Below are 13,829 nucleotides of genomic sequence, written 5' to 3'. Positions count from 1 at the left end.
AAAAAGCAAAATGTTTGGATTCAAAGTAATCTTTTTAGTTCCCTAAATCGCCACATGACGGCGCCCGAGGCAACCCATTAAAAGGCCGAGCAGGCCATTTTGTGCACTTTCCAGGGAAAACGATGATAATGGCAATCTGAGCCCTCAAAATAGCTCCAAAGTGACTAATCTGCTCTAAAAAGAAAAATAAAAGCTTCCCTCACATGCCTGAGTCAGAGCATTGGTCTGTGAGCGGGTGTGCCGGTGAGGGGGCCCATTAGTTGGGGCCTGGGGCCCCTCCTCCACCGCACCGTCATGGCGTATTGCTCACAATAAAAAGCCCCCATCTCCATTCCCGCCATGCAAACACCCGCCAGGGGACCAACTGGCTCGTCGGTGACTACTCAACACAAGCATGTCAACTTCATCGAGCAGGAACATTGTCTCCATGGGTCTCACCACACGAGGACTCCCTCTAAGGAGATTTGTTTAAAGGGCTCCACAGGATCCCGGTTGGAATCCCGCTTCAGGATGCACACCTGCAAAGCTCTGCTGTGTGTCCTGCTTCTGCTCCACTGCGCCACGCTGGGCTGGCCCCTGTCCACTTGCGCCACAGTGGACATGGACCACGTCAAAAGGAAGCGAGTGGAGGCCATCCGTGGACAGATCCTTAGCAAACTGAGGATGGGGGCCCCCCCACAGGGTCAGGGGCCCGCCAAGGTGCCCCAGCAGGTGCGGGCCCTTTACAATAGCACCCGGGAGCTGCTGGAGGAACTGGGCCGGCAACGGCAGGAGGTGTGCGGCGCAGACGGCACCGAGACCGAGTACTACGCGAAGGAGGTGCACAGGTTCAACATGATTTTTGGGCCTACGGAGAGTAGTGAGTATAAAAAGAAATAACTATTCCGTGCATTCTTAAAGGGACAGTGTGGATAGTTTGTCCGATAGAAGTCGCTGTATTGTGTCATGCAACTAAAAATGAGAGCGAATAAGTTCCAGGGAGCATACAAACGACATTCAAAATGACAAAACCGCACCATTTAAAAAAAAAAAATGTGCCCAGCCTTTCACCAGGGTTTTTGTGTAACTGTAGCAGCATGATGGCGGACAATAATATTAGCTCTCTTTAGGTGCGCCTCATGTTGAGTAAAAAAAAAATACAAATTTCTTGACTTAAAGGTATTTAAAAAATGCACTTTTATTTGATAGTATTTTTGCTTAATATACAAATCCAAATATTTTTTCAATAAATAAAGAATTTTTCACCACTATGAAGCGCTAAGAAATACACACGGTCCCTTAAAGAGTCAGTTTTGATCCCCAACAGTACAAGAGTGGCACCATGAAATATTTTCGATATTAATTTACAAGCACAAGGTCAGCTATATATCATAAAACATAATAATATATATTGTAAAATCTGCACGTTTTCTGGAGGACTTTTTTAAGGAATGTTACTTAAGGAGTGTACTTAAATTTAAAAATAAATTATACATTGGTGGACAGCAATGCCAGCATTTTAAATAAGGAGAATTGCAATCATTAATAAGGGGAGAATTTGGCTGGGGTTGACAGGTATGAAACTTGTATGAAATACATGTCAATTTATTCAGGCTAAATATTGATAAAATAAATACATAAATGAAAAATATATATCAAATATGTGTTATTGATTTTTCACCATCGAAAATAATTATATAAACAATTATAATAATGCTTGGCTGGCCTGATCTGGCCCGCGGGACCCATGGTTGACACCTGTGCTTTTAGCGGATCGAGCGAGGGTGGGTAAAAAAGTAGAAAGGAAGCGTAGACCTCCCTGCACAGCCCGCACAGAAGCACTGCTCATGCCCGACGAAAACGTTCGCCCGTGACTCACTGCTGCCACCCACGCGCAAGCAGATAGAGGGTGCTAAGTTCAATGTGGCTACTGAAACAATAGCTCCACCAGCGAGGATTTAAGAGTAAAAAAAAACCTCACTTTTCCAACAATCAGAACACCACTCAAACCTACACCAAGACACTTCAAAAGCACAAGTGACGCTAATGGTGCTAACGGCTAATGCAGGGGTCCGGAACCTTCTTGACCCAAAGAGCTATAAAAGCAAAAATATTTCGGTTTTTAAGAGAGCCACACCATATATTTTAAGACAAAATTTTACGAAATGTTCAAAACTACCACATTTTATTTTACTGTAATGTTTGATTATTTGATAAAATCTATCAAACAATAATAATGCCAGAGCCTGTTTACCATACGAATATAAATATTTCGCTGAACATGCGAAAGGTCCCCGGTTTGAGGCTGGGTGGGATCACTTGTTGGCCTGGAGAGGTATGGGAACTGCCAGGCTGTACTTGCCCAAGACACGCTACGGGAAGTGGTGCCCATATGACCCAAGTGGTTAAGGAATTCAACCAAACCACTTAAAATGTGTCTCCCTCCCACAGTTTTGAGGCTCATTTTTCTCGTAAATAATGTCTTCAAAACAAGGTGCAAGCAAAGTACTTTTGTAAAAATGTCACAAAATAGTGCAAACGAGGATACCAATGAATTTACCTTTAGTGCGGACAGCGCTGGGTGGAGGAGGAGTATGCGCACCCTTTTTATACTTCGGCCCATTCCTATCGCTTACCCAATCAAAATGATCTGGGTACTTTCGTTAGAGCCGCCAGATGTTATGTGGCGTCATAAAATGTCTTAACAATGAGCATAGAATGTTTAATGAGATTATCTAGCAATTTACAGCACCAACAGCGTTTGTTGGTGTGACACCATGACTGTAAACTGTAGTTAAAATTATGTCCTATATAGATTGGACAGAACCCTTATCAGCTGCATTATTTCTACACCTTCGCATGTGCGACAATGGGCTTGGAATGAAATAATAAACAATGTATTTACGTAGGCTCTATATTATCTCCAAACCATATGTACTCGTGACAAAAGCCTATATGGCTTGCGAGCCATTGGTGGCCGACCCCTGTGGTAATGACTTAAAAGGACAATGTTGCAAAATCTCTATGAGATGCATGTCTAACTTTTTGGTGACAATAATCGACAAATAATCATATATGTTATTTAATTTGTCTCCAAACACGTGATCGTCGTGGCTGCTTTAGAAATATCAACTTATAGATGGATTCACTCCCACGCAAAATGTTGGAATTTCCATAACTCTAAGGTAAAATCCCACTACTGCAAGCAACTCGCTTGAGGGAATGGAGCAGTAAATGATTCCGGCCATCCGAAAAATATACTGTAATCCTTAAACACTCCGCGCTTTGTACTTCGCTGCCTCAGTGTATCACGGGTTGAAAAATATTCCGCGGTCCATTATTCCCAATCTCATATTGCTGCAAGCGCGCAGCAGCAGAAGGCGTTTTTGTCAGGAGGTGTGCTGTCCTGGCCCGACTACTGTAAAATGCCCGATTCTAGCTGCAATCCATTATCCTCAATCAATTATTGCTGAGAGCAGTGCTTTTTTTCGGTTTGAGTTGCTGAAGCCTTGCATTGTAGCCCAGCTCAAATGAACCTCATGATTTGGCCTCGATCCATTATCCCCAGTTTACTATTGCCGATTGCAAAGGCCTTAAGAGCGTAGTGGCTCTTTTTCGTCGTTCTTTCTGCTACATGACAGCGATACAACTTTATATTTACATTCTTTTCATAAATAACTTTAGAGCAAGTACTCACTAAGAGTGTTCAATTGAAAATTAAAGAAAAAGAGAACTTGCTAGTTAACCATGCTAAGCAGACCCATAGTAAATGATCTTCCAAAATGGCATTTGTTACCCAGAATCTGCGTAACGTAAATCAGCCGATTGTGTGCTTTTGTCATACTCAAGATTACAATACACATTTAGGTGATTATAATACAGTATGATTTTACTTTGCTACAGTGTCCTACTGCCCATGGTTTTGTTGGATAGAATAGTCCTTATTGTCATTGATAGCAACATAGCAAACATGTGGCACTCCAGAATAAATATGTCATAAAAGACTTAAGAGAGAAAAATAGGATTAAAAAATAATGTTTTGGTACATCGACAAGTCACTGCACTATTGTTCTAATGCACTTACAACTTAAGTCAATGGAAAAAAGCGCAATGGCATCAGCAGAAACATATTTCTAAAAAAAAGAGTCAAGAAATAAAATATCATTTTTCTATGCATAGACGGGACATATATTTTATTCGGTCTTGAGTAACTCATCTGGATGCCGATGGCCGCAGGGAAGAAACTGCTGCTATTGTTGCTCAAATTGCCTGCGATTTCTCTGTTCACCTTTACCATGAGTTTTTTTTTTTTGCGTGCGTAGAAATAAAACGTAATTCCCACATGAAGTCATTCAAGTCTGTTTTAACGCATTTATGGTTGAAACGTTTTCTGAATTGGATAATAGCTTGCTCGGGCGTGTACATGCCAGCGTGTTAATAGACACGCAACTCAACGCACGTCCCGGATGAGCTCATTCTTGATTTCTTTGCAAGAAAAAAGGCATGATAATGCCCACGCTGCTTTTCTCGCTGAGACAATGTCCCATTAAACAGATGTTTTATAGATCATGGCGCAATTGGGCACAGTTATCACGCTCCAAAGCACGGACTGAAAGACACATGTGACACATTTGAAAATGTCAGGACTGTTTTGGAGACTAGAAAGAGCACCTGCAAACTTCAAAGGGTGGACCTGACCACTGAGATCTCTGTAGAGAGGCTTGCACGATGTTTTTGTCATTCGGTTGAGAACTGGCAGGACCCTTTTTCCTGTACGCGGTACACAAAAATGCTGTAACTGAATTCCATGGAATCCATCCTTTCAAACCCAAAGGTCTGAAAAAAAAAAACGAAAGTCGCAGCAATGACCAGTTTTCTATGTTGTACCTTCTCAAACAAGGATACCAAACAACAGACTACATACCTGTCAACCTGTATGTTTTTGCCGTACAAAGTACGTTTATTATGCATTTTAAGACGTGTACGACGTACAAGAAAATCTGTACGGAAAATGCAAATTTGTCAATTATGGGTACCGTCCGGTATACACCGACTATCACGAAACGGCAAATCAATCAAGTCAAATGAGTTCACCGCGATCTCTGTATCGTTTTTTTTCGTTGCAAACGAAGCGAGCGGTCTGATGCTAATGTGCGCATGCGCCTGCAGCTTCGGATTTTATGTGGTAGTTATGGAGTGAAAGGAAGTCCGTCTCTTTGTAGAGAACCGGCTTTTTCTGCTCAACTCTTTCAAGAGAGCCGGCTCTCAAACGGCTCACTTGCTTTGCTGCATTATATTACGAATGATTATGTTGTATAAAGAAGTTAAGAAAAAAAGGAAGTATAAAAGGAGAAAATGAACAAAGACAGGTTTGTGGTTATCCCTTAATCAGTATATTACCAACAATAATTTAATACAGAAAATGAATTCATAATTTGAATAAGAAAATGTATTATTCTACTTAATTATATTTGCATATATTTTTTCCTTCTACGGTGAACGTCCAAGCTACTTAATTTTTGAACCTTTTTTATAATAAACCTCATTCATGTCGAGGCACAACAGAATGTTAGTTAAGAATACATATGATATAACGAAACACATGTACAATATAACTTGTTAAACTACATGAAGAAACACGTTTGAAAAAAAAAATATGGTGTAAGATTATTTTGTATTTTGTAAGGGAAAATACAACATTTTGTAAGGGCATGGAGCCGTGGAGGTTGACAGGTATGAGACTATCATCTTTCTTCAAGTAAAATATAGTTCACATTGATAGTTGACAGTGGCACTGACATACGGCTATTTAATCTGTCACATAAAAATCTGGATATTAAGAGAAAGTCTTCCTCTGTCTGTTCCTTTGTAGATGACTTGTCCTACTGCCCCAAAAGTTCCACGTCTAAAGTCTTCCGCTTCAACGTCTCCGCTATGGAAAGGAACGCCACCAACCTCTTTAGGGCTGAGTTCCGGGCCCTGAGGACCCCTAATGCTAGCGCCAGGAGAAACGAACAACGGATTGAGCTCTACCAGGTGGGTACAGGTACTGTTAACGTAACCTTTGGATCTACTCCCCCTGCAGAACAGAGAATTTGGTGAATGTGGTTCTTGGTGCCTGATTTCAACCCCAAAACGCTGGTTTGGGAGCCAGACTAAAGTCCGGTAGAAGCTCAGTTATTATCGTGGAAGTCCAGTTTTTGTGTTTCCCCTACCAAATGTTTGATATTTAAGACGATAATCTGAAAACTGCGCTCTTGGATGCCAAGAGGATTTATGTAACACGCCTGTCCAAGGAAATGTCATTAAGTCCCTGTTATTCGGTTTTAATGTCCTCAACATGCGGGACTGGTCCAAAGATAATTACCAGTCCTAATACCAAACAGATTGCCGCGGCTTCTCTTGCGGCACGCGCTTCCAAAACGGGCACTCCAGAAGTACTCGCACCCGTCAAGACTAATGTCTGGTGATGCAGAACAGAACCAGAAAGGATAGAATCGTCCCTGCAAATGAGTGGACAAACAGGCGCTCGAAGGACCGTCCCAGGAACCTTTCGGTCTAAACATATCTGAATAGTCTGGAAGGGAGTACACGCGAATCTAACAAATAAAATACAGCAAAATGTATCTCTGGGTTGATTGAGTAACACCAAAACAAAAGATCCCAACCATATAAAGGCCTTACTTTAAGGCAATGTGCTGTGAGTCCAATTCTATCAGATTGATTTTTTCACAAAAAATATAGCATTGTCGAGAGTCTCTGGTGTCTTATGAGCATTCAAGTCAAGTCACATATGTTTATGTAGCCATTGATCACAAAGAGTCTGAAGTGCTGCACAGACCACCATTACAACAATCTGAAACCTACACGAGGGCAAAAAAATCCGCAGAGTAATTATTTTTTTTCTTCTGTATCAATTTTTATTTTTGAAATGACATGCAGTGATTTTTGGTAACTATGTTTGAAGGTGACGTTTGCGCTTACTGTGCAAAGAAACATTAGTTTTACTGGGAGATAATCTTAAGTTAAAATGTTGGTTAAACTGGAAAAACGGTCTTGATTAATTTACCTATACTAGCCTTTGAGCCAAGGCTACCAAAATAATGGTTACTATTTATAAAGACACTTTTATGAAGTAGATTTCATAATTAAATTGTTCGAAATGAAACTAGTCCTGAGATTTCTTTATATGAATAATAAATCATGATTTATTTATTATTATTATTTTTTTTTAATATACAAGTGCTTTGGCTCAAAAATATGTTGGAAAAGACAGCTTCAAGGAAATGCCAGTAACCTGTTTTCTCCCAAAATTAAACAGCTTGCTTTTCCAAATAAAATCTGTAAATAACAGATTTCCTTGACACTGGTGACCACCTTGCAGGTATGAGATGCACTGAATTAGCAGTTTATTAAACATTAACTGGAAGTACAGTTTTTAGGTCTTCATAGAGCTGGATTTAAAACGCGATTCATGTCCCTAACTGTGTTATGACAGGAACGCTTTACGGATTTTTGCAGATCATGCGGCCAAACGAACACATAAGGAAGCAGCGCTACATTAGTGCCAAGAACGTGCTGACCAAAGGCACGGCCGAGTGGGTCTCCTTTGATGTGACCGACACAGTCCGGGAATGGCTGACCAACAGAGGTCAGCATAAAATACAGTTTTATGTTCTGGTAGTGCACGAAAAGTATGTTTGATCACTGCTTTGATTTTTCAACCTTGCTTTGATTTAAAACCAGGAAGTAATCTGGGTTTGGAGATCAGCGTACACTGTCCCTGCCACACCTTTGGCCCAAACGGCGTCATCATCGACAATGAGAATGAAGTTCTGGATGTGAAGTTCAAAGGTACGAAGTGTTGCAAACATCTTTAAAGTTTGGACTGTGGGAAGCAGGCAAGCCAATGAACCTTTTTGTCTGAACAAGGTGTGGACGGCGAGGATGAGCAGAGCCGCTTAGACCTAAGCCACCTTAAGAGGAACAAGGAACAGAACCTGCCTCACCTCATCCTCATGATGATCCCCCCTCACCGCCTGGACTCAAAGTCCTCGCACAGGCGCAAGAGAGCACTGGACACCAACTACTGCTTCTCGTAAGAAATGTTTAGATCGCTAAAAAACACCAACCATTACCGAGATCCCTTAGGGATAGGTTACAGACACACCAGGGATCAAAACCAATGTACACTTTTTTTGGATAAGTGTAGACATACAAAGGAATAATTACAGGCCTGAGGGCACCAGGTAGCCCCATATGAACATCTGAGTGTCTCACGGACAGGTTCTGACAATAGCATAACATTGATGGGTAATTCTGATTTTTGACTGGCATGATGTTTTAGTAGTTGGCTGAGCCTATTTCAACTCAAAGTCTAATAATTACAACCTGGGGATAACATAGTAACAACACAGTAATAACATGTCATATCAAACTGGTAGCCCCTGTGCGAACCAATTATAAAGTACCTCTCGGGTTCAAAAAGGTTAGTGACCCCTGGTTTAGACAAAGAATTACAATACCAAAAGCAATATTTTAAAACACAAAAAGTTGTGTTTGGATCCCATCACAACATGAGCTCCTGGTATTGTATTGAAAGGTTACCTTACTAGCTTGTGACAAAAATGTAGAAAATACTAAGTACTCAAGTAAACCTGCTACTTGTAAAAAAGAAATAGATACAAGTATTTACTTTCTTAAGTAAAACTAAAAGTACCACCCATCGTAAAAGTGAATTAACAATTTCCAGCTCCAGAATAATAATCAAAGTTTCTTAACCCCCAAATACTTATAACGATAACAGTAAAAGAAGAGAAATCAGGAAGAATTGTGTTCTAATAACATCACTTGTTAAAGAAAAATGTTTACTTTAGGAGGTATTTTATTTGTATTTGTTGAGTACATATTTATTTGAAAGGATAAAACATTTGTAGTAGCTTCTAATTTCCTGTTTATTCGCCAACAATGACTTTTAGCATTAGCGGTAAGGTAGCTACATTCTGAAAACAGCATGTTTTATATTTAATAGACAGGACACTGGATGTATATATCTCGTCGTCTAACTATTTTTTCTGTGAACTCCAACTGAATTGTTAAAAATATTTCCTAAGCCACAGAACGATGTCTGAGTGGTTAGCGCGTCTGCGGCAGTTTTGAGATCATGGGATCAAACTTTCCTGTGTGGAGTTTGCATGTTCTCCCCGTGCTTCCTTGGGTTTACTCCGGGCACTCCGGTTTCCTGCCACATTCCAAAAACATGCATTACAAGTTAACTGGCCAGTCCAACTAGTCCCTAGGTGTGAATGAGCAAATGACTCTTTTGTCTCTGTGTGCCCTGCAACTGGTAGGCAACCAGTTCAGGGTGTCCCCTGCCCACTGCCTGAGGACAGCTGAGATGGCCTCCAGCACCCCGGCTACCCTACTGAGAATAAGCGGTGCAGATAATGGATGGATGGATTTCCTAAGTCTATGCTAACACCATTGTATCCCCCCTTTAATACTTTGATCCCTGGAGAAACCAAGAATCATAATTTTCCAAAGAAAAGCGTTCTTGGGTTCTTCAGGGTTAAATACTATTAAAAATAACACACAAGTAAAAATACCTAAAACCCACTTAAGTACCGCTACAAAGTACTCTGTTTGGCTTTAACTGTACGTCTCTTAACCCCTTCACGTTCTGACAGCCCCTTAAGGCATTCCTGAAATGTGTCATGCCACATCAATGGAAATCGTCAACTCGTGGAGATATGATGACTAGGTATACTCATCACAGACACATCACAATCGAAATAAGATACCCGAAAACTATAAAGCCAGTGTAATTCATCCAAAACGGCTGTAATGGCTTTTACCCACATGACAAGATTCCCTGCAAATGTGGTATGTTTACATCCAGAACAATCCAGAGAATCCAACCGTGTAAAATATTTACTCCATAATGCCGACAGATGAAAAAAAAATCCATCTAAAAACATTTCTGCATTGTTGGTCATTCCTAGTTGCAATCCGTTCATTTTGCTCCATAACTCCCTTTTAATAATAAACAGATTAATCAGGTGATTTCCAACATAATTGTTAGCCTCTAACCTTTTGATTGACACAACTCCCGGCCAATTACAAGCCCTTTTTACGGTCTTTAGCCTGTGACAATGTATGATGGTCTGTATTTAAAAAAAAGTCACGAATTACTTTGGTTCCAAGAATCATTGTGATGGGATCCAATTGTGACCGATTCAAATGTTGATGGACACATCGGTTAGCCAATCAAAGTAATTTTATGTAATTTTACAACCTGCATTGAAATCAGAGCCCATAATAAATGTGTAAATGTAACCTGGAATAAATTTTTATGCGCAATTATCACGCACAAGTCTGCACAATCATGGAATGACTTCTGGAAAGTCAAACATTTACCACTCAATTAAAATGTCTAAAAATTGGCCAAGGTAAAATACAGGGTTGCAAAGTTTTTAGGGCTGTAATCTGGTCGTCTCCAAATGGCCACTTTTGGAAATGCTTTAACGTGCATATGGATAAATGTGTGGAATACAATTTTTAGTTTCTAAGATTGTGATAAAATTTGACTTAAGATCAGGTAAATCTTCATGCTTTTGTCCAAGCTGTTTTCCATATAAGATGCCCATGTTACACTCTTTTGAAGGCGTGTGATAGCAAAATAAATTCAGGCAAGGATAAAATCTTTCTATTTCTGTGTGTTTCAACTTAGATTACTCAATGTTAGAAACAGTTGCAGTGTTTATTTCAGTTTGGGGTAAAACTTGTTGAGTAGCAAAAAAGACCAAAAACCGTCCATACTCTCCAAACGGTTCAAGAACAGAAATCTATTTTCTTTGGGTATGTCTTGGATTAGGATTTTAGGCTAATTGTACAGTAACGTTAAGCGGTTAAGTTATGTCAAAATGTTTTGTCGCTTGATCCAAGAATTAGTTTGTCACTGCCGCACACTTCTTGCTGATGTCGGCAAAAACCACGCCCTACCTTAGAGCGCCTATTTTAACCAAAACAGAAACTCAGAGGAGAGCTGCTGCGTTCGGCGGCTGCACATCGATTTCCGGCGCGACCTGGACTGGAAGTGGATTCACGAGCCTAGCGGTTATGACGCTAACTACTGCTCGGGGCCCTGCCCCTACCTGAGGAGTTCTGACACCCCGCACAGCTCGGTAAGGAATTTCCCTCAACACAGTGTCCAAAAGATATTTAACCACAAGCTATGTCATGTGTACAGTTGCTGAGTCTGTACAACACCCTAAACCCGGAGGCATCGGCATCTCCATGCTGCGTCCCTCAAGAACTGGAGCCCCTCACCATCCTTTACTATTCGGGACGGACCCCCAAAGTTGAGCAGCTTTCTAATATGATTGTCAAGTCGTGCAAGTGTAGCTAAGGAGGGGACGAATCTAATCTAATGACTTTTTAAGCTGGAAATGTTGATGAGGGTCTCTATTTCATTTATGCCTTGTTGTAATGTGTTTGAAATGAAACTTCTGAATAAAAGAAAATTAAAATAAAAATAATTGGAAAAAAGTAATTTGAAATTCCATCGAATCAGCTTTTTATACTACCTGTAGGAATTGTCGCACACGACCACAGTATGTGCAGCAAACCCAACTGACATGTGTTATTTCATTATAAATACATTATTTTTCCCAAAGTCAAATTTCTCATTCAAGATTCATACACGATTGAATATTTTAAATTCTATTTGGATAAAAACTGAGACATTAAATGGCACTTTGTTAGTTTTTGTTAAGTTTATCTAATGAGAAGAGCAAAAACAAGAGAAGTGAGATGTGTCCGTATCAGAAATTCTATCCTTGGAGAAGTTGTAAACCAGAAATTTAAAGTGAAGTTTTGAACCTGTCACATTATGTATACATGTATTGAGCAATGAATCCAAACCAGGAACATTTGGGAAGCTATATTTTAAACCTGGTAATCTTTCACATAAGGGTTTAGGTTAAAGGTACACTGTGTAATATCTAACCGCTAGATGTCGCTGTAATGTGTATTGCAACCTAAAACGAATGCTACAAAGCACAAACCATGGAGGGTAAGTGACTAAATTTTTCTTCTCATTATTTTTGCCCATAATGTTTACAAGCTTTTGGAGGGTTCTCATAGCAGCAAAAGGTAGATAGATAGATAGATAGATAGATAGATAGATAGATAAGATGATAAGACTGCCCATGGCGCCCAACTGGCCTCGCCCTTTTGGCGCCAGCTGCGGCTCGTTGACTGATTGGCTTCCCTCCTATTTAAGCTCAGTGCTCTCACTCACCATTTGTCAGTCCGTCAACAAACCTCTGCACCAGTTAGACGTGGATTTTGACTCTGTTCGGTTTCCTGCGTGTGTTTCCTGTCCCGTATCGTTCCTGTCTATTTTGTCCTGTTTAATATCGATCTCCAGTTTCGTTCCCGGCTATCTTGTTCTGTTTCTTATCGATCTCCAGTGTCTGGTAGCGTTCCCGTCTCGATTGTCCTGTTTAATTTCGATCTCCACTGTCTGGTATCGTTTCCGTCTATCTCGTCCTGCTTGTTTCGGACTCCAGTCTCCAGTGCCTGAAATTAATCCTGTCTGTCCTTTCCTGTCTGGTATCAACCCCATCTGTCCGATATCTGCTCGTGCAATTGGTATCGATCTCATCGGCCTCTTGCTTCCTGTCGATCCACGCCAGGCTGCTGCCTTACGTCTTCCGCCCAACGATCGCCGAATCACTGGCGTTTGGGTTAACGTGCATGACTGCCCCATTTTCCGTAAAATAAAGCCTGTGTTAGAAACGTCACGCATCGGGGTCCTCCTCTTGTATTCGTTCTTGATAGATAGATTGATAGATTCTTTATTCAAAATGGCAAACAATCATGTAATCTCCCTTTAAAATGATAGTAATCCATGATATTTTGCTTGTTATTCAAATCAATATTATTTTCAAATCAAGTCTTTTTTACCACAAAGAGACCACAATGTACCTTTAAGTGGTGAGATAGGAAGGGGGACATTTCAAGACGTTCAAATTTCACATCAGATTCCTCAAAATTATTTAACATGAATTTTCACATACATTTGAATTTTATAGTTTCAAATACCAAATATGGAAGGCTAACTTTTTCTTCTCAAGTAAATTAAAAAACCCCAATAACACATTCTTTCAACTACAATGAATTAAATTAACCAGCATGTTTTTCCATAAACATGCATGGCAGCTTAATTGGTGACTCGAGATTGTTCCTTGGTATGAGTGAGCATCTGCAGGGTTCTCTGTTGTCTGTGCTGTGTATCCTGGGACTGGCCGGCAACCAGACATGGGACCAAGTCACACATGTGCAAGTCTCAAGTAAGTCTCAAGTCTTCACCTTCAAGTCCCAAGTAAGTCCCAAGTATTTTTTTCTTGGGCAAGTCAAGTCACAAGTCAAGTCCCGAGTCTTAGATTGCCAAGTCCAAGTCAAGTCACAAGTCATAAAAACAGCGACTCGAGTCGACTCGAGTCCAAGTCACTAAGTCTCAAGTCCCCATGTCTGCCGGCAACCAGTTTAGGGTATCCCCTGCCCACTGCTCGAAGTCAGCTGGGATGGGCTCCAACACCCCTGAGACCCTAGTGAGGATAAACGGATGGATGGCTGGAAAAAAACCCAGCAATTCGGACCAATCATTCTCAAGTGCATTCATTCACAGACGAGCTAATGAGTTCCGACAAGCAGACAAAGACAAATTGGCCTCGTCCGGGATTGGCCCCCGGATGCCCCCCGTCAGCAGCGATGAAAGATGAACTCTGACGCAAAGACAAAAGGGACAAAAAGAAACGTTTCATTCCACGGACGCGCGCCTTTTA

The 13,829-nt window shown here is 40.7% G+C and overlaps 1 protein-coding gene across 1 annotated transcript; it reads left to right on the top strand.

The window, feature by feature from the left end:
• The first annotated feature begins 254 nt into the window (after positions 1-254).
• On the top strand, positions 255-11,518 carry LOC148346638 (transforming growth factor beta-3 proprotein-like). Its single transcript, XM_088324644.1, has 7 exons — positions 255-859; positions 5,852-6,015; positions 7,501-7,630; positions 7,726-7,833; positions 7,912-8,077; positions 11,009-11,162; positions 11,228-11,518. Exons 1-7 carry the CDS (start codon positions 340-342, stop codon positions 11,384-11,386), a joined length of 1,401 nt encoding a protein of 466 aa, XP_088180770.1. The 5' UTR covers positions 255-339; the 3' UTR covers positions 11,387-11,518.
• Positions 11,519-13,829: the final 2,311 nt, after the last annotated feature.

Source organism: Urocampus carinirostris, chromosome 20 (genome assembly GCF_059441175.1).
Source record: "Urocampus carinirostris isolate Australia breed hairy pipefish chromosome 20, RoL_Ucar_1.0, whole genome shotgun sequence".
Lineage (NCBI taxonomy): Eukaryota > Metazoa > Chordata > Actinopteri > Syngnathiformes > Syngnathidae > Urocampus > Urocampus carinirostris.
The sequence above is the reverse complement of the archived record's forward strand: the minus strand, read 5'-3'. Positions and strand labels throughout refer to the sequence as shown.

What these genes read in the sequence shown, in the direction of transcription:
- LOC148346638 (XM_088324644.1), top strand. Translation starts at nt 340, where the DNA reads ATGCAAACACCCGCCAGGGGACCAACTGGCTCGTCGGTGACTACTCAA. An exon ending in TTTTGGGCCTACGGAGAGTA is followed by an intron (nt 860 to 5,851) that starts GTGAGTATAAAA and finishes GTTCCTTTGTAG; the next exon opens with ATGACTTGTCCTACTGCCCC. An exon ending in AACGGATTGAGCTCTACCAG is followed by an intron (nt 6,016 to 7,500) that starts GTGGGTACAGGT and finishes GGATTTTTGCAG; the next exon opens with ATCATGCGGCCAAACGAACA.